General features: G+C 39.7%; 1 protein-coding gene across 1 annotated transcript in view; it reads right to left on the bottom strand.

The window, feature by feature from the left end:
- Window positions 1-2,171: 2,171 nt before the first annotated feature.
- Window positions 2,172-21,048, bottom strand: part of LOC126473829 (vacuolar protein sorting-associated protein 8 homolog) — a 201,659-nt gene continuing 182,782 nt past the window's right edge. The window contains exons 20-23 of the mRNA XM_050101150.1: window positions 18,489-18,623; window positions 4,386-4,581; window positions 3,256-3,358; window positions 2,172-2,400 (exon numbers count right to left, since the gene is read on the bottom strand). Coding sequence (XP_049957107.1) covers window positions 2,275-2,400; window positions 3,256-3,358; window positions 4,386-4,581; window positions 18,489-18,623 — 560 coding nt within the window. The 3' untranslated portion in view covers window positions 2,172-2,274. The remainder of the gene's footprint in view (window positions 2,401-3,255; window positions 3,359-4,385; window positions 4,582-18,488; window positions 18,624-21,048) is intronic.

Here is a 21,048-nt window from a genome sequence, read left to right on the forward strand (position 1 = left end):
GAGGCCATTAACTACAAGCTGCCATTCAAAAATAAATAAAACAATCTATGCAGACAACAAACTCTGTTTCAATCAGTGTCATTTTGATGATAAACTTTTATGATTTTGTCATTTATTGGCAGAATTATTGAACACAAATACAAATTTGAGGTACACCTCAAGATGTATACTGCTTTTATGTGCATTTAGTCCAGTTAAAAAACACGCATAAACTATTACTATATGTATTCCAGCGCTACCTGCTGGAGACAGTCGTGTGTATGAGGTGTGCTTTGTTGTGTGAATGAATATGAGAGTGTGTGTTTACTTCTCTGATGAAGGCTGTGGCAGGAACCTACTGTGCAAGTTATTTTCAGTTTTGCCTGTCTGCAACTTAATGTGTCATCTTTCTGGGAAATAACAATCTATCTTTTCCTTATATTGGTAAACTAGTATTTGGTTATTTCTGCAACATATACACTGGTGTCCAAACTTAAAGCAACAAACTGCCATTTCCCCATCCTGTGTCTAATTCATTATATAATCGTACAAACTGTCAACAGATGTCATTACTATCATGCTCTGCACAGGAGACAACATTCCGATCAACGGGCAGCAACGCGAGCAATGACGCAACAGCACCTATCAAGCAGGGTAGTGTTTGCAGGGTAGTTTCACATCCATAATTGCTATGTACACAGAGACAGACAGTGCAGTATGGCACAGAGAAGATGCCTACAGACTCTCTGCTGAGGAGGGCCATAGGAAGAATGGAAGCAAGAGTGTCGCAAACCGGTGTGGCCCGACGGTTTATTGTGTATCATTCTGTTTCTTGGATGTGGCGACAGTTTATAGAGACCGAAACTGTATCCTGGAGACCAGGACAGGGTGACCACATGTGACATCACAAAGAGTGGACCGTTATTTGTCTGTAAGGGTATGACAGTACCGCCTTACTACTGCATTGCAACTGGCACCTGACCTTGCAGCGTCCCCTGGACATGCTGTATTGAGGCAAATGGTGTACCGAAGGTTTCAGCAGAGTGGCCTTTATTGTTGGAGACCTGCTGCCTGTTTGCGTCTGGTGTCTCTTCACAGAAGGGAAGATCTATAGTGGAGATGCCAACATGCCTCCTGGACAGTAGAACTGTGGTCCAATGCTCTTTTCGCAGACGAGTTCTGATTTGGTCTGGAGTTGGATTCTCAAGAGATTCACATATGATTTTGGGACCCAAACATTGTGGAAAAATACCAATATCGAGGATACCTAATGGTGTGGGCAGGGATTCTGTCGACTACTTGAACACCTCTTCACGAAATTGTACCGCTGAATCGGCAAGATTTGACTGCTGTTAGGTACCATGAGATCTTGAGATCTCACACGTGGCTGTTGTGAGATGCTGTGGGCCCAGACTTTGTATTGATGGATGATAATGCTTGGCCTTATGGAGCATGTGTGGTTGATGTCTTTTTTGGAAACAGAAGATATTGCACACACAGGGTAGCCTGCTCACTCTCCCGATTTGAGTCCCACGGAGCATGTCTGGGATGCACTAGGGAGACAGGTTGCATCATGTTACCATCCACTAACCACTTTCCAAGACTTATGAGCAGCTCAGCAGCAAGAACGGGCATTATTGCCTTCACATGAGATCGATGACATCACTCACAGCATGTCCCCTTGTTGTCAGGCCTGTATTCGTGCCAGAGATGATCACACCCCATACTGAGCACATTAACAAGTTGTCAGAATGTGTGTGCAAATCCATTAAGTTGGGAAAAAAATGAAGAACATTTTTGTCTATCATTATGCATGTTGCAGTTGGTTACATTCTGTGTTCTTTGCATCATTTCTACTTTACTACCACCTGTTTATACTGTTTTGAGGCAAAATAAATGCAACCTTGCAAAATTTCCATTTGTTGCTTTAATTTTGGACACCAGTGTATTATCAGCATGATAGCATTAACTGATACCCCCAATAGTAATGCTGTTGACTGAGCTGTTGTCTGTGACTCTGTGAGTACAATGGTACTGGAGCCACATCCTGATTTGTTAAGTTGTGCAGAAAGTGACCACCTTCACACTCTTTCTCCTAATGGTAGCCTGATTAGTTAACTAGTCATGCCGTGTTGGAAATATGGTGTCATTCTATTGCATAAACAATTGGTACAAGAATAAAACAATCTGAATAACTGTTTTTAACAATCTTAATATATTTATAAATTAAACATTCAATGGAATGTACATACAACAGTCTTTGGTATAATCTTTGTTTTCTTCTTGATTACAGTTTCAAAAAATACCCTCAAGATCTCGAGGGGGTGGTGGGGATAATTGAAGGGGGAACTTTGGGCTCTGTATCAGAAGTTCTTGTGAATGAGGAGAGGTTGCTGCACTTGATGACGATGATGAATTTCCCTGAAAGTAGAAAACAAACAATAACTCCTCTGGCAACTCTAGTGACTGCTATGTATTTAAAAAAATAACAATAAAAAGGCAGCAAACAGAATGATTGGTATTCCCTTTCTTACATAATAATGTTACTTACATTTCTTTTAAGTAACATAATTAAAGTAGTTATAACATATTTTCATAAAGAAATACGCAGTAGAAACTCACATTTAAAACAAATGAAAGGGATAACAATTATATTAAGATGACATATTTCTTTGTTTTAAAGCAACTTTTTTAAAAAAGCTGCATGGCATTGCAACTGTGGAGAATGGCTGCCATGCAAAAGAAGTACTTAATGTTTGACAAATGTTTACATTTCATGAATAAATTCTCAATTACATTAACAGAAATAAAGAGCAGATATGAAAAGCTATATGAAGTTATATGATGAACTTACATCTATTGAAATTTAAGATAGGATCAGGAAGCGGCAGCAGAACACATACATAAAAGACTGTTGTGACTGGCAGGCTTTTGGAGCCAGTGGCTTCTTCTTCGGCTAGAAGGGTTGAAGGTGAAGGAAGTCCACTTCAACCCTTCTGCCAGGAGGAGGAGCCACTGGTTCCGAAAGCTTGCCAATCACAATAGTCTTTTTGTGGGTGTTTTGTCACCGCTTGATGAGTAGATTTTGTATCTATCCAATAAAATTTTTTGTCAATAATTGACTGTTTTTGCTGAAATATAAGACAGAGACAACACAACAAGATGTCTGTCTGAGAACTACCAATTTGTCTTCAGTTACCTCAATAGCAGTTGTAAACTATTCTCCTTACATAATTGTCTTCCCAGGAGAAGCTACATATAAACTTTATAACTTACCTGAGGATCATTTATTGATAGAGGTGCTGGCATTCTGCCCCATCTGCACACATAACAATGAGGGGGATCCTTCATACAGTCTGAATGGTAGGCATGACCACACCTGCAACATAACAATATAAGAAACTAACAACTAAATTTTTAAACTGCATCATTGAACTTTCCATTAGTCAGGCCATATATAGTATAGCACTGGCTCAGAAAATATTGAAATATATGTTCTTTTTCTCTCCATCACCTTTGCTTCTTCAGGCAATGTGTGACCTATCTTAACACAGGTTCTAAGTGACCTGCTACCCTAGCCAGCACCCAGTGGCTATTTTCTCTTTTGTGGCACAAAGAAGGAACCCAAGGATACAAAACTTAACAGAACTACCTTTACCTATTTTCTATGCATATATTTGCCATACTGGACACTGCACATTCTCAATATAAGCATACATCGTTCTTTTTAAATTTATGAATTTCCAAAAGGAATTGTCATTTTCATATGCGTAAAAGACATTGCAATACAATTAAAAACATCAACTTGGTGCAGAAGCTTGCCACAAATCTTCAGATACTGCAACAGTTTAACTGAATTTTAATAGTGAGATGCAATGTCACTTTCAAAAAGTACATCTGTCTTAGAAAGTTTACATCACACTTGAAACATTACAAAAACACTTAACACATGATGAGCTTTATACAGCACTTTCTTAGACTCAATATGAGTTACGGATTTCTGGTGGAGATAGAGAAGTATAACACATCATTTTCATGATAACGACAGACCAGAAAACAAAATGAACACTCTCCCACACATTATACTTATCTTTTTCTGCAGGCAGCCAACAAAGCACACTGAGACTTAAAAATATTACATTAAAATTTGTGATTACTGAAATTAAATATTTTTGAATTTGCATTTTTGCCTGATGATGATGTCACAGCTTCAAATATGTCACAGTAATAATATAATTTCAGCAGTCTTCGTTGAATAACGACCAATGTAGATATCAATAATCATGATTTATTAATTTCTGTTTAATTTAAATGCTACATACACCATCACTGAAATTATTCATGCAACAGTTATTAATTCTGCACAAGGGCATGTGCACACTCCAGAAAAGTGTGAACTCAATTACCTGAAAAGAACTACAGATTCATTATCCCTAAGATGTGTAATCATCTGGCGACACATGCTGCAGGTGGAGAGGCGTGGTGTCATGCCCCTGTTGGCTGCTGCCAGATGCTTGGCGAGCTGCTGGTGTAAGTCTGAGCTCAGCAGGCGAGATGTCGCCTGAAGCAGTGTCTCCTCGTAGCACGAGTTGCTGAGCATGCCTGCATCATACATGAATTGCAAGTAAGTGACAATACAAAGAGAGAAACAGGGCCTTTTTACCCCAATGTGATATTTACTCTAAAATATTTTACATCAGACCAATTGCTGAAGTTCAGTAAATTGTACATTTTCTTAGTGAAAGAATTTCACTGTAAACTTCAACATCTGCCATATCATGATACCTGTCTGTCCAAGAGCTCTCATGTGCCTTAAGTACGTAACTCCATAAAAAAAGTAGTTGCTACCATAACTCAGAAGTAGAAGAAGTAGAAGTAGTAGTAGTAGTAGTAGTAGTAGTAGTAGTCCAGTTCTAGAGGAGGGCAGTGACCTCCCCACCACCACCACCATACACTATGTCATTCCATCTTATTAGATGGATGGGCAAGCGAGGCTTCTCCACAAACTGCAGTCCTGTAAGTTCTCTCCCTCTTCAGTGCTGTCCCGAGCATGCTTCCTCTGCTGGATGTCATATTTCCACCATATCCTTATACCTGAATCTTGCTGTTTTCTCTCTGAGTTTCAAATCATACATTAGTCTTGGTAGCCTCTTAGCATCCATGCATCACATTGTTCATTCCATTTCAACTGGATTACATCCCTCTGTGTCTTTCTGACCATACTACGAACAAATTCTGATTATGCCTGAATTCTGATTATGACTTTACTTCTCAAGGCCCATGTTTCACAATCATACTTCAAAATGGGCATGTAATAGGCTTCACAGATGACTCTTTACATTTTAATGTTACTTTCTTGTTCCTTACTAGGTCTTTATCTTCCATTTTGACATTTCTCCTTAGTTGCTCATATACCTAACTTATCTCCTATCTGAAAATGAGACCATACACTTCAGGAGCTTCTGCCCAGGTGTTTATTTGATCTTGAAGATCTTTTTTTGATTTGGCCAACAGCTATACATCATTAACAAACAACATGGATTTCATTTTTTCATCTCCAATGGTTCAGTGTATTTTCCCTGGAGTTCATTCACTACAGTAATGAAAAGGAGATGGACACAATCTTGCTTAAACCCAGATTTTGTGCCAAAGGTTTCGGTCATTCCTACCGGTGTTTTGACTTTATTGTGGCTATCTTTATACAAATTTTTTTATGCCATGTAACATGTCAACCTGTATTCCAATTTTCTTCCGTGTTTCCCACACCTTTTCCCTGTTCACATCATCAAATGTTTTCTTCATATCCAGAAAGGGTAACCATAGGTCACAATTGGGTTCATAGTATTTTTCCATTTACTGGAAGAAAGCAAAAATTAAATAAGTTGTTGATCTTTCCTTTTCTGAATCCAAACTGTTCTTCCAAGAGAATTTCTTCATTGATGTGGCTAATCTTACATTCTACAATTCTTTCATAAAGTTCAATAACTTGAGATGTTAAAGGTCTTAAGCTACAGCTTCAAAATTTCTTTCCATCACCTTTCTTGATAGTTGGGATTACAATACCCGTTTTTCAATCAGCAGGCATCTTTCTTTCTTTCCACATCTTATAAAAGAGTCTGCAGATCCATTGTTTTTCAGCAACTCCATTGGCTCTGATTATTTCTCCAGTTATTTCATCAACACCAGTCATTTTTCCAGCTTTCATTTATTTCAAAAGTGGAAGTAACATGGGAGCAAAAAAATTACACATATGGGAAGAGAACCAATGTTTCTAAAATATAGTGCTACAGAAGAATGGAAATTAAATAGATGATTGAGTAACTAATGAAGAGGTACTGAATTCAATTGCGGAGAACACCAGATAGATTGATAGCAGATTCCTGGCCCATTAAGAAATGGTTAATTTGCTGATGGAGTGAAGTGTGTGCGGTAGAAACTGTTCAGTGAGATACAGTCTTGAATGCGATATGCAGGTTCAACTGAATGTATGAGGGCATCCCAGAAAGTAACGCCTCTGAATTTTTTATCTGAAAAGCCTCAAAGCTTTTTAAATAAAACAAACATTACTAACATTCTATGGCTTTATTCCTCATGCCTACATATCTGCAGCCTTCTTCTGCTGGTGGGCTCCTTACTGCTGTGTGTAGCATAACTATGTTGGTGTGTGAAAAATCGAGTTTCAAACTTGAAGAGAGTGTTCACACATGGAGCACCCTCTCCCTTCAGCATGACAATGCCAGACCACATACAAGCATTGCAACATCTGTAACAATCCAACTCCTTGCATTCACTGTGAATGAGCATGTTCTGCGCAGCACTGACATGGCCTCCTATGTTTTGAATCTGTTTTCAAAACTTAAAGAACACCTTTGGGGATTTTACTTTGGTAGTGATGAAGCAGTCAGGGTGTATACATGGACAAAAAATATTTAAACAAATAAAAACCCGATTTCCCAGGTGAAAATATATTTTTTCCATGTTAAGTGATCATATACTTCTCTCCAAGCTGTAAAATTTGTCAATCCTTTCAGTGGTAGAAAGTTTTATAAACCAATGTAGAACTTTCTGGCACTTCAGGAAAAGGTCTTTCATGTATGGCAACATGTACACTACACATTTTCGTATTGTGGAAGTATAAATACCAACGCCACCAAATGCAGCAGAGTAGCTGCAGAAACACTGAAATCGAGACTGCATTACAAGATGCGCTTCTGGACATAGTTGGAAAACTTTGCATACCCATACAGAACTATGGAACAAAGTATTGCCTCAGTGATAAAACATCAACAACACAGGAAGAAAGTGGTATAAGGAGCTAAAACAATATAGCAGATGGACATGGCTGGCTGAGCACAAGAATAGAAAAAGGAGAAGCCAGTCACTCTGCAACACACTAAAATGTCCAGCCTAAAATTTTAGGCCAGAGTCCAAACACATCAAAAAACTTTAAAACCTTAGTCCCACTAGTCTCATCATTGGCTAAAATAGATGGCAGATCCCTACCAATATTTGCTTCTGCCCTTGCATCACAATATAAAATGCTCTCCATTAAAATATGGCAGATAGGGATGTGCACGACACAAGCATCACAAAACAGGGGATCCTCTTGCCGTAGTAAAAAGCTATGTGTGAGATGGCAGTGCCCAATTCTAAGACACGTGAAGTCCCTTCATCCCACCTGAGCAACTGGCAGGAGGTACGCCATGGCCGGGCTGTTGACTTCACCAACTGCAGCTTATTGGCCGTCACTGCCAGCCATTCCTCATCCGACAACTGCATGCACTTTCTGTGTAGTGCAGAAACAATAGCCTGCAAGGGAACAGGACACTGTGCCACGTCCTGTCCTCTACAGGCCTCCTTGGCCGGCCGATCAGCCTGTTCACTTCCCCATATCCCTACATGACCTGGCACACAGCAAAATGACACCTGCTTACCCTGCCATTGGAGCAAGTACAGTTGGTCATATATCAGCCAGACCAACTCCTCAGCTGGGTACAGATTCTGTAACATTTGTAAGGCACTAAGGGAATCTGAGCAAATGAGAAACAGTTTGCCCCAAATATGAGCAAATGAGAAACAGTTTGCCCCAAATACGATGCACCTGTTCCAGTGCTTTTAGGTTCATGTGAAGCTCTGCTGAGAAAATAGTATACCCATCATGAAGGCGAATCCTGGTGACACAGTCAGAGAACATTACAGAGCAGCCAAGGGAATTCCTTTGTTTGGAGCCATCAGTGTACACCACTGTGAAACTGTGATACATATCTAAAATCTTGAAGAACAGAGATTGAAATGTAAAATCTTAAAATTCGTCAAGTCTAAAATAAATCTGGGCTTCCGGTGAAGCCAATGTGGAAACCCGCTCCCACTGCGATGTAAAACAAGAAGATCATCCACACTTATCTCTAGCAGCCAAGCCTGTGCACGAATCCCCTATGGCCTCACTGCCTGTCGCCGGTTACGAAAAAGCCTTTCCAGGGAGATGAACAATGGTATGGTAGTCGGTATGTATGGTGTGGACAGTGTTTTATACATATAGTGCACCTTAAGTAACCGTTGCCTGACGTGAAGTGGTGCTTCACCAGCCTCTGCACAGAGGATTGGTATGGGGCTTGTTCTGAATGCCCCAGTGGCCAACCGAATCCCTTCATGGTGCACCATGTCCAACATCCCTCAATAAGAGGGTCTCGCAGACCCATACACCATGCACCCACAATCAAGCCAAGATTGCACAAATGCCCTATAAAACTGGAGGAGACAAGTCCTGTCTGCTCCTCATGCACTGTGGCTAAGACATTTTAAAATACTTAAAGCTTTAAGTTAGCATTTTTTCAGGTCCTTAAGATGTGGTAACCACGTAAGCTTAGGGTTAAATATGAGGCCCAGAAACCTCAATGCATCAATAAAAGTAAGGAGAGTGTCCCTCATCCCCAACTCAGGAAAGTTTAAAATGGAATGAGAATGGTTAAAAAGAACACACACAGATTTCTCGGAGGAAATGATGTGCTTCTGCCATCCACTCATAGCTCATGTCACATGATCTCACCAGTTAATTACATCAGATATTCAGAGCATAGGACATGTGATGTAGTCATCACTATTAACAATATGTCGTCTGGCAACACTACAGTGGTTTCGTGCGCGAAATAGTGGCCAATGGCTGGCGACACCACAGTGGTGTCGTGAGCATTGTATCGCGCAGTGGTCAGCGACAGCACTTTAGTATCTTTTGCATTCTGTTGGTGTTTTGTACAGGTAACAATAAGTTACACACATCAACAAGCATGTGCCTTTTCATCATGGCAGATGAAACAGGTGATTACGATGAATACACGGATGTTTTGTCGGACGACTTGGACATGTGCGAAGAAGACATTGAATATCGAAAAAATGAAAGTGAAGCAGAATCATTGGAAGATAGTGAAATACGTCCAAGAAGAATTCGGCGAATACTACGGTTACCAACTGATTCAGATGAATCAGAAGACGACGACAGTGCACAGTGATCAGACTTTGATTTACCGAGGACCAATAATAAATTTCAAGGATCTCCCGGTCCAATCATATTTCCAAAAGATACCGGTCCAAACATATTTACCGAAGATACACAGAGCATCGAGGATATCGCAGAATTGGACAGCCTTTAGCAAAAACAGTGATGGAACTATTGACACCTTCTTATGGAAAGTGGCATCACCTCTACATGCATAATAATTATAAAAGTGTAGAACTTGCAGAGAAGTTATTTAAAAAATTAAAAAAAAAAATCCAAGTTTGTGGAATGATATGGCAAAATATAGGATCTCCAGAAAAATTAAAGTGCCCAAAAGTCAATGTGTTTGTAGCTTGTCATCAATGGAAAGCTGAAGTACTCGCACAGGTATGGAGAGCTTCGAAAACTAAAACAATACGAATGATCTCTACAATACATAATGCCACTTTGACTGACACTCAAAGAAAATGTAGAAAAACCAATTACACAATAAAGAAACCTGAAAGTGTATTAGACTACAACAAATACATGAAAGGAGTGGGTCGGGCAGACCAATATTTGAGTTATTACCCCATATACAGAAAAACTATAAAATGGTCAAAAAAGGTTTGCATGTACGTCTTTAATTGCGCATTATTTAATGCATTCTGTACATGGAAATATTTCAATACACACCACAAGAGTCTGCGACTTCACGATTTTTTATTGAAGGTGTCCGATTTATGGATAAAAGACCATGCACCTGCTTCTGAGCAAAACTTGGGGGTTGACACTACATCACGTACGTCTCACCATGATCCGGTTGGCAGACTTTCCAGTCACACACCAGCACACCAGCTAATACTTATTTCAGAAATGAATAAACGAAAACGAAGAAACTGTCATGTATGCTTAAAAAAAAAAAAAAAAAAAAAAAAAAAAAAAAAAAAAAAAAAAAAAAAAAAAAAAAAAAAAGAAGAACAACAAACTTAATGTGCAAGTCTTGTGGAGTTGCGTTACATCTTGGAGACTGTTTTGCTGCATATCATACGAAAGAGAAGTACCAAGTACCAAAGACAATGCAAATAAACAAATATATGAAACAAACAAATTTTGTATTTATTTACGTATGTGTATCTTCAACATTTTATGAAAGTAGGGGAACAGGGTTGCGAACTTAAGAGAAGTAACAACGAGATTAGTAAAACTTAACAATTTATAATCTCCTGATAATGTCAAGAACGGCCGGCGACAAACCAAGTAATCCGAACTAGTGCTGCCGGCGCCAAGTGAATACATTTGTACGAGATGTGCGGACGGCAAAGTGTTAAGTAGCGCAAACACACAAATAGGAAAAGTTAATGGGTTTTAAGTCTTTCCTTCTGATCCCAGCCAGTAAGTCTCCCCTGACGCCGGGTTCTGTGTGACTTTCCTGAACTCTATCCCTTTTCCTAAGCCTCACCAGTTCTTTTCCTTTGCCCCTCTTCCTTCCCCTTCAACCTTTCTGCCAGAAGAAGGAGCCCCTGGCTCTGAATGCTTGCATACATAATACTTTTTTATGTGCATTCTCCTGCCGCCACTTGTTATCTTTCCAATTACATTATATTTTCAAAAATTGATTATTTTCATTGATATAATAGTTTAAATTAATATACATACAGTATAGCTACAAGAAAAGCTAAGCTGTCACATATATTATTGGTCTTTTTTAGCATGTGTTACCATTTAAGATATATTCAACACAAATGTGATAATAAAATTTTAAATAATAGTGTAAATGGCTGGTCATTTGGACTCAAAATTGTTCTAAGTGGCTGGTCCTCAAAGTTTTAAAAAAGAAAATTTTCTTTGAAAGTCATGCTTCTCAAACCACCATTCGCAATATTTTCCTGCATCCCGTTAGAAGTGTAAACAGTTTGACATCATGCTCATCAAAAGCACATTATTTTTACATAGCGTCATAGTCTTCATCCTAATGCCTTTGAAACATATTGCCATTAGCAGATGTTTGTATGCGCAGAGTTTTATTGTTGTAAATGGCGCATTTTCTTTCCAACTGAATTTTTATTTTAGTGTTGTTCTCTCTTTTACTGTTGCAGTATTATTCTGCAGTAGTGAGCTACTGTTCAAGTATCAGTTCTTACCAGTCAAAATTAGAAAAATTTAACTGGAAACTAAAACAATGAAAAATTCTTAAGTTTTTCCCAGATGAAAAAATTACTGTGGTTTTTCCCAGATTTTCTAGTTGTCCCAGGGTGTAAACACGTCGAAGAGTGCAAGCACAGGTGAGATTTTGGCTCAATCAACAAAGTCAAACATTCTACAGTGATGGTATGAGGAAGCTGACCTCTTGTTTGTCGCCAGGGTGACTATTTTGAGAAATAAATATGTAGACACGAAGAAAAAAGATGGAGAATGTTAATAACATTTTTTCTATAAAAAAAAACTTTATAAGTTTTCACATAAAAAAATTTGGAGACATTGCTTTCCAGTATGCCCTCATATTTACAGCAATTATGCATATACAGAAACACTTACACAAAACAGAGTATCACACAGAGCTGCATCAAATCACTCATTCACTGGACTGGTAACTACAAGAACAATATATGTATGTGATATGATGAATCATTATTGGTGGCAGGTGTAGGAACTGATCGTGAAAGGTGGGAGGCAGGTGCATGCGTAGGGTAATAGTAGTTGGCGTCGTCTGCAGGTATTGTATGACTGGATATAACACTAAAAATAATCAATTATTGATAATGTAATATAAACGGATAGATAAAAAAACCTACTCACCAAGCAGCAACAAGGGCACACACACACACACACACACACACACACACACACACAAAAGGATTCAACTTTTACAAGATTTTGGAGCCAGTGGCTCCTCCTCCTGACAGAAGTGTTGAAGGGGAAGGAAAAGGGGTGAAGGAAAAGGGGTGAAGGAAAAGGGGTGAAGGAAAAGGGGTGAAGGAAAAGGGGTGAAGGAAAAGGGGTGAAGGAAAAGGGGTGAAGGAAAAGGGGTGAAGGAAAAGGGGTGAAGGAAAAGGGGTGAAGGAAAAGGGGTGAAGGAAAATGACTGGAGAGGTTTAGGGAATAGAGTACAGTTCAGAAAAGTCACCCACAACCCCGGGTCAGGGGGGACTTACAGGGTGTTTCAAAAATGACCGGTATATTTGAAACGGCAATAAAAACTAAATGAGCAGCGATAGAAATACACCATTTGTTGCAATATGCTTGGGACAACAGTACATTTTCAGGCAGACAAACTTTCGAAATTACAGTAGTTACAATTTTCAACAACAGATGGCGCTGCGGTCTGGGAAACTCTATAGTACGATATTTTCCACATATCCACCATGCGTAGCAATAATATGGCGTAGTCTCTGAATGAAATTACCCGAAACCTTTGACAACGTGTCTGGCGGAATGGCTTCACATGCAGATGAGATGTACTGCTTCAGCTGTTCAATTGTTTCTGGATTCTGGCGGTACACCTGGTCTTTCAAGTGTCCCCACGGAAAGAAGTCACAGGGGTTCATGTCTGGCGAATAGGGAGGCCAATCCACGCCGCCTCCTGTATGTTTCGGATAGCCCAAAGCAATCACACGATCATCGAAATATTCATTCAGGAAATTAAAGACGTCGGCCGTGCGATGTGGCCGGGCACCATCTTGCATAAACCACGAGGTGTTCGCAGTGTCGTCTAAGGCAGTTTGTACCGCCACAAATTCACGAAGAATGTCCAGATAGCGTGATGCAGTAATCGTTTCGGATCTGAAAAATGGGCCAATGATTCCTTTGGAAGAAATGGCGGCCCAGACCAGTACTTTTTAAGGATGCAGGGACGATGGGACTGCAACATGGGGCTTTTCGGTTCCCCATATGCACCAGTTCTATTTATTGACGAAGCCGTCCAGGTAAAAATAAGCTTCGTCAGTAAACCAAATGCTGCCCACATGCATATCGCCGTCATCAATCCTGTGCACTATATCGTTAGCGAATTTCTCTCTTGCAGCAATGGTTGCGGCGCTGAGGGGTTGCCGCGTTTGAATTTTGTACGGATAGAGGTGTAAACTCTGGTGCATGAGACGATACGTGGACGTTGGCGTCATTTGTACCGCAGCTGCAACACGGTGAACGGAAACCCGAGGCCGCTGTCGGATTACCTGCTGCACTACCTGTGCGTTGCCCTCTGTGGTTGCCGTACACGGTCGCCCTACATTTCCAGCACGTTCATCCGTCACGTTCCCAGTCCGTTGAAATTTTTCAAACAGATCCTTTATTGTATCGCTTTTCGGTCCTTTGGTTCCATTAAACCTCCGTCGAAAACTTCGTCTTGTTGCAACAACACTGTGTTCTAGGCGGTGGAATTCCAACACCAGAAAAATCCTCTGTTCTAAGGAATAAACCATGTTGTCTACAGCACACTTGCATGTTGTGAACAGCACACGCTTACAGCAGAAAGACGACGTACAGAATGGCGCACCCACAGACTGCGTTGTCTTCTATATCTTTCACATCACTTGCAGCGCCATCTGTTGTTGAAAATTGTAACCACTGTAATTTCGAAAGTTTGTCCGCCTGAAAATGTACTGTTGTCCCAAGCATATTGCAACAAACGGTGTATTTCTATCGCTGCTCGTTTAGTTTTTATTGCCGTTTCAAATATACCGGTCATTTTTGAAACACCCTGTACCATCTGGTAAAATTATTATTTACTACATAATGATTATTTACTACATAATGATTATTTACTACATAATGATTATTTACTACATAATGATTATTTCCTGCCGAGTAGGAAAGAGAGTATAGTGTACACGTAGATGTGTTATTAGTAGAGGCAGAAAAAATTTGTAAAAATGATAAAGCAAAAAATAACGTGGAAATAGAGGTCTTTAGACAGGTAATGCAAAATTTGCAATTTTTAGGGGTTACAGAGAATTCCCCCCCATTAACCATGGACCTTGCCGTTGGTGGGGGCGCTTGCGTGCCTCAGCGATACAGATGGCCGTACCGTAGGTGCAACCACAACGGAGGGGTATCTGTTGAGAGGCCAGACAAACATGTGGTTCCTGAAGAGGGGCAGCAGCCTTTTCAGTAGTTGCAGGGGCAACAGTCTGGATGATTGACTGATCTGGCCTTGTAACATTAACCAAAACGGCCTTGCTGTGCTGGTACTGCGAACGGCTGAAAGCAAGGGGAAACTGCGGCCGTATTTTTACCCGAGGACATGCAGCTTTACTGTATGATTAAATGATGATGGCGTCCTCTTGGGTAAAATATTCCGGAGGTAAAATAGTCCCCCATTCGGATCTCCGGGCGGGGACTACTCAAGAGGACGTCGTTATCAGGAGAAAGAAAACTGGCGTTCTACCGATGGGAGCGTGGAATGTCAGATCCCTTAATCGGGCAGGTAGGTTAGAAAATTTAAAAAGGGAAATGGATAGGCTAACGTTAGATATAGTGGGAATTAGTGAAGTTCGGTGGCAGGAGGAACAAGACTTTTGGTCTGGTGATTACAGGGTTATAAATACAAAATCAAATAGGGGTAATGCAGGAGTAGGTTTAATAATGAATAAAAAAATAGGAGTGTGGGTTAGCTACTACAAACAGCATAGCGAACGCATTATTGTGGCCAAGATTGACACAAAGCCCATGCCTACTACAGTAGTACAAGTCTATATGCCAACTAGCTCTGCAGATGATGAAGAAATAGATGAAATGTATGATGAGATAAAAGAAATTATTCAGGTAGTGAAAGGAGACGAAAATTTAATAGTCATGGGTGACTGGAATTCGTCAGTAGGAAAAGGGAGAGAAGGAAACATAGTAGGCGAATATGGATTGGGGGGAAGAAATGAAAGAGGAAGCCGCCTTGTAGAATTTTGCACAGAGCATAACTTAATCATAGCTAACACTTGGTTCAAGAATCATAAAAGAAGGTTGTATACCTGGAAGAACCCTGGAGATACTAAAAGGTATCAGATAGATTATATAATGGTAAGACAGAGATTTAAGAACCAGGTTTTAAATTGTAAGACATTTCCAGGGGCAGATGTGGATTCTGACCACAATCTATTGGTTATGAACTGCAGATTGAAACTGAAGAAACTGAAAAAAGGTGGGAATTTAAGGAGATGGGACCTGGATAAACTGAAAGAACCAAAGGTTGTACAGAGTTTCAGGGAGAGCATTAAGGGACAATTGACAGGAATGGGGGAAAGAAATACAGTAGAAGAAGAATGGGTAGCTCTGAGGGATGAAGTAGTGAAGGCAGCAGACGATCAAGTAGGTAAAAAGACGAGGGCTAATAAAAATCCTTGGGTAACAGAAGAAATATTGAATTTAATTGATGAAAGGAGAAAATATAAAAATGCAGTAAATGAAGCAGGCAAAAAGGAATACAAACGTCTCAAAAATGAGATCGACAGGAAGTGCAAAATTGCTAAGCAGGGATGGCTAGAGGACAAATGTAAGGATGTAGAGGCTTGTCTCACTAGGGGTAAGATAGATACTGCCTACAGGAAAATTAAAGAGACCTTTGGAGAGAAGAGAACCTCTTTTATGAATATCAAGAGCTCAGATGGCAACCCAGTTCTAAGCAAAGAAGGGAAGGCAGAAAGGTGGAAGAAGTATATAGAGGGTTTATACAAGGGCGATGTACTTGAGGACAATATTATGGAAATGGAAGAGGATGTAGATGAAGACGAAGTGGGAGATAAGATACTGCGTGAAGAGTTTGACAGAGCATTGAAAGACCTGAGTCAAAACAAGGCTCCGGGAGTAGACAACATTCCATTAGAACTACTGATGGCCTTGGGAGAGCCAGTCATGACAAAACTCTACCATCTGGTGAGCAAGATGTATTAGACAGGCGAAATACCCTCAGACTTCAAGAAGAATATAATAATTCCAATCCCAAAGAAAGCAGTTGTTGAGAGATATGAAAATTACCGAACTATCAGTTTAATAAGTCACAGCTGCAAAATACTAATGCGAATTCCTTACAGACGAATGGAAAAACTGGTACAGGCGGACCTCGGGGAAGATCAGTCTGGATTCCGCAGAAATGTTGGAACACGTGAGGCAATACTGACCTTATGACTTATCTTAGAAGAAAGATTAAGAAAAGGCAAACCTACGTTTCTAGCATTTGTAGACTTAGAGAAAGCTTTTGACAATGTTAACTGGAATACTCTCTTTCAAATTCTGAAGGTAGCAGGGGTAAAATACAGGGAGCGAAAGGCTATTTACAATTTGTACAGAAACCAGATGGCAGTTATAAGAGTCGAGGGGCATGAAAGGGAAGCAGTGGTTGGGAAAGGAGTGAGACAGGGTTGTAGCCTCTCCCCAATGTTATTCAATCTGTATATTGAGCAAGCAGTAAAGGAAACAAAAGAAAAATTCGGAGTAGGTATTAAAATTCATGGAGAAGAAGTAAAAACTTTGAGGTTCACCGATGACATTGTAATTCTGTCAGAGACAGCAAAGGACTTGGAAGAGCAGTTGAACGGAATGGACAGTGTCTTGAAAGGAGGATATAAGATGAACATCAACAAAAGCAAAACGAGGATAATGGAATGTAGTCAAATTAAATCGGGTGATGCTGAGGGAATTAGATTAGGAAATGAGACACTTAAAGTAGTAAAGGAGTTTTGCTATTTAGGGAGTAAAATAACTGATGATGGTCGAGGTAGAGAGGATATAAAATGTAGACTGGCAATGGCAAGGAAATCATTTCTAAAAGAAGAGAAATTTGTTAACATCGAGTATAGATTTAAGTGTCAGGAAGTCGTTTCTGAAAGTATTTGTACGGAGTGTAGCCATGTATGGAAGTGAAACATGGACGATAACTAGTTTGGACAAGAAGAGAATAGAAGCTTTCGAAATGTGGTGCTACAGAAGAATGCTGGAGATTAAATGGGTAGATCACATAACTAATGAGAAGGTATTGAATAGAATTGGCGAGAAAAGGAGTTTGTGGCACAACTTGACAAGAAGAAGGGATCGGTCGGTAGGACATGTTCTGAGGCATCAAGGGGTCACAAATTTAGCATTAGAGGGCAGCATGGAGGGTAAAAATCGTAGAGGGAGACCAAGAGATGAATACACTAAGCAGATTCAGAAGGATGTAGGTTGCAGTAAGTACTGGGAGATGAAGAAGCTTGCACAGGATAGAGTAGCATGGAGAGCTGCATCAAACCCGTCTCAGGACTGAAGACCACAACAACAACAACAACAACAACAACAACAGAGAAATTTGTAATTTTTCCAGGATGGCAGTTTATTGATATTAGTAATAATTAATAATTGTATTCTTAAACTGGCAGTTCATTTCCCATTACCAATTTCAAGGTGGTGATGAAAACAGCACTGAACTTAGTGCAATTAACATGGTATTTGGCAAAAAACACCAAATTTCACAACAAACATCATCAAAATTACACTGAATTTGCCAAAACAAACAACACTGACTTTAGCGAGAGACTTTGAATTTACCATACAAACACATTGAATTTGGTGATCGGGGAGGGGAGGGGGGGGGGGGGTGATAACATCAAATTTGGCAAAAAATATCATCGATTTTGGCCATAAAATAAAATGATTTTATTCTATTCCTAGTTATTGGTAAATAATATATCAATGCTAGTAACTTACATGTTTGCTGATATATCACCTTGTATTTACAATTATTTCGAAACTGAATGTACTACTGTGTCTTTTTTCCCTTTAAAGGGAGCACTATTTGTATATGAACAACTGTCAGCACATGTACTGCTCAATAATAGAGAAATTATATAAATGACACCTGAAGTCACAGGTACCTTTACTGTATACCACACCACTTTACACACTGTGCACAGAAGAATTCATATAAAAGGTTGTGTATCTGACAACGAATTTGGTCATTTTGTTCCTGCCGGGTCTACTACGATCAACATTTTGTAAAAAACAAAATATTTCTCAATTATTCCTATTCATAGTGTCAATTCTACAATAATTTTAAATTCAATCATTTACTAACCCATCATAAGTTCCCTTATGTCTCCAAACTTGCCACCAGCATATGCAGGATCCTGGAGAACAACTTGCAGCATAGCAGGCAATGAGACAAAGCTGCTCATAGCCATCAACAACTGTTGCGTGAGTTCCTGCAAAACTGTCAGAACAGCTCTGGTTATAACATTTCATGTGTAAACACCTGTACAACTCTACAAAACCTCACACCCCACAAATAACATTATTACAAACAAACCTCATATATGAAACTTTCAGCACAGAAATCGAGATATGTGGCAGATTACTAGCATTGGTGAAGGAGGTACATAAAAGGATGACAGCTGTCTGCAGAGATAGTGCTTACTGTTTTCAGGGGGAAAGGAAAGTGATTTATGTGAATTGTCAAAATTAGGGGTAACCATTGGTCTTAGGGGCGAAGGAGGCAACATTTCTGAAATAGTTCGTAGTAATAGATGGCAAATCGAGTAAAACTGAAGTGATATCAGGTGTTCCCGAGGGAAGCGTCCTGGGACCTCTGCTGTTCCTGATCTATACAAATGACCTGGGTGACAATCTGAGCAGTTCTCTTAGGTTGTTCGCAGATGATGCTGTAATTTACCGTCTAGTAAGGTCATCCGAAGACCAGAATCAGTTGCAAAGCGATTTAGAAAAGATTGCTGTATGGTGTGGCAGGTGGCAGTTGACGCTAAATAACGAAAAGTGAGGTGATCCACATGAGTTCCAAAAGAAATCCGTTGGAATTCGATTACTCGATAAATAGTACAATTCTCAAGGCTGTCAATTCAACCTGGGTGTTAAAATTATGAACAACTTCAGTTGGAAAGACTACATAGATAATATTGTGGGGAAGGCGAGCCAAAGGTTGTGTTTCATTGGCAGGACACTTAGAAGATGCAACGAGTCCACTAAAGAGACAGCTTACACTACACTCATTCGTCCTCTGTTAGAATATTGCTGCGCCGTGTGGGATCCTTACCAGGCGGGATTGACGGAGGACATCGAAAGGGTGCAGAAAAGGGCAGCTCGTTTTGTATTATCATGTAATAGGGGAGAGAGTGTGGCAGATATGATACGCAAGTTGGGATGGAAGTCATTAAAGCAAAGATGTTTTTCGTTACGAAATTTCAGTCAGCAACTTTCACTTCCGAAGGCGAAAATATTTTGTTGAGCCCAACCTACATAGGTAGGAATGATCATCAAAATAAAATAAGAGAAATCAGAGCTCGAACAGAAAGGTTTAGGTGTTCGTTTTTCCCGTGCGCTGTTCGGGAGTGGAATGGTAGAGAGATAGTATGATAGTGGTTCGATGAACCCTCTGCCAAGCACTTAAAAGTGAATTGCAGAGTAATCGTGTAGATGTAGATGAGTGTAGTCTGTGAGTTGTAAGAGCATCATTGTACTGATGTACGGAGTATCAAGCGAAATTTATGACTGGATTGAGGGTCTTTTAGTAGGGGGTGGTGGGACATAGCATGTTATCATGGGGGAGAGTCATTGTTAGATATAGAAGTACTTTGGGTGTGTACCAGGGAAATATATTGGGACCGTAGCTGTTCATGGTGTCTATAAATGACTTAAGGGCAATACTGACAGTAACTTCACACATTTTGCAAGATATGCAGTTGTCTACAATGGAGTACTGTCTGAAAGAAGCTGCGTAAATATTCAATCAGATCTTGTTAAGATTTAAAAGTGACACAAAGAATGAAAACTTGCTTTAAATGTTCAGAAATGTAAAATTTTGCATGTCACAAAATGAAAAAAACAATAGTATCCTATGACTATAATATCAATGAGTCACATTTGGAATCGCCCAATTCGTACAAATATCTGTGTGTAAAACTTTGTAGGAATATGAACTGGAATGAACACAAAGGCTCAGTCATGGGTAAAGCAGATGGTGAATTTCGGTTTATTAGTAGAATATATGGGAAACACAATCAGTCTACAAAGGAGATTGCTTACAAATCACTCGTGCAACCCATCAAGTGTGTTGGACCTGTACCAAATAGGTCTAACAGCGAATATTGAATGTATACAGAGAAGAGCACCACGAATGGTCATAAGTTTGTTTAATCTGTGGGAGAGTGTCACAAAGATGCTGAAGAAATTGACCTGGCAGACTCCAGAAGACAGATGTAAGCTATCCCAAGAAAGACTACCTACTATGTTTCAAGAACCTGCTTTAAATGAGAACTCTAAGAATATACTACAATCCCTACATATTGCTCACATACAGATTGCGGGGAGAAAATTCAATTAATTACAGCATGCACAGAGGCATTTAAACAATCATTCTTCTCATACTTTGATTATGAATGGAATGGGAAGAAACCATATAACTCGTACAATGGGATGTACCATCTGTCACGCACTTGACAGTGGTTTGCAGAGTACAGAAGTAGATTGAACTGAAACTACAGAGATTCACATGTCACTGATGTCCAGAAATAACATGAATTACAATAGCAAATATATGGTGTATGTACTCATGCTGACAACAGGGTTATAACAGAAAAAGTCTAATTTCTCAAATATACCAAGAATTCCTCAATTTCAGCATC

This window comes from Schistocerca serialis, chromosome 4 (genome assembly GCF_023864345.2).
Source record: "Schistocerca serialis cubense isolate TAMUIC-IGC-003099 chromosome 4, iqSchSeri2.2, whole genome shotgun sequence".
Classification (NCBI taxonomy): domain Eukaryota; kingdom Metazoa; phylum Arthropoda; class Insecta; order Orthoptera; family Acrididae; genus Schistocerca; species Schistocerca serialis.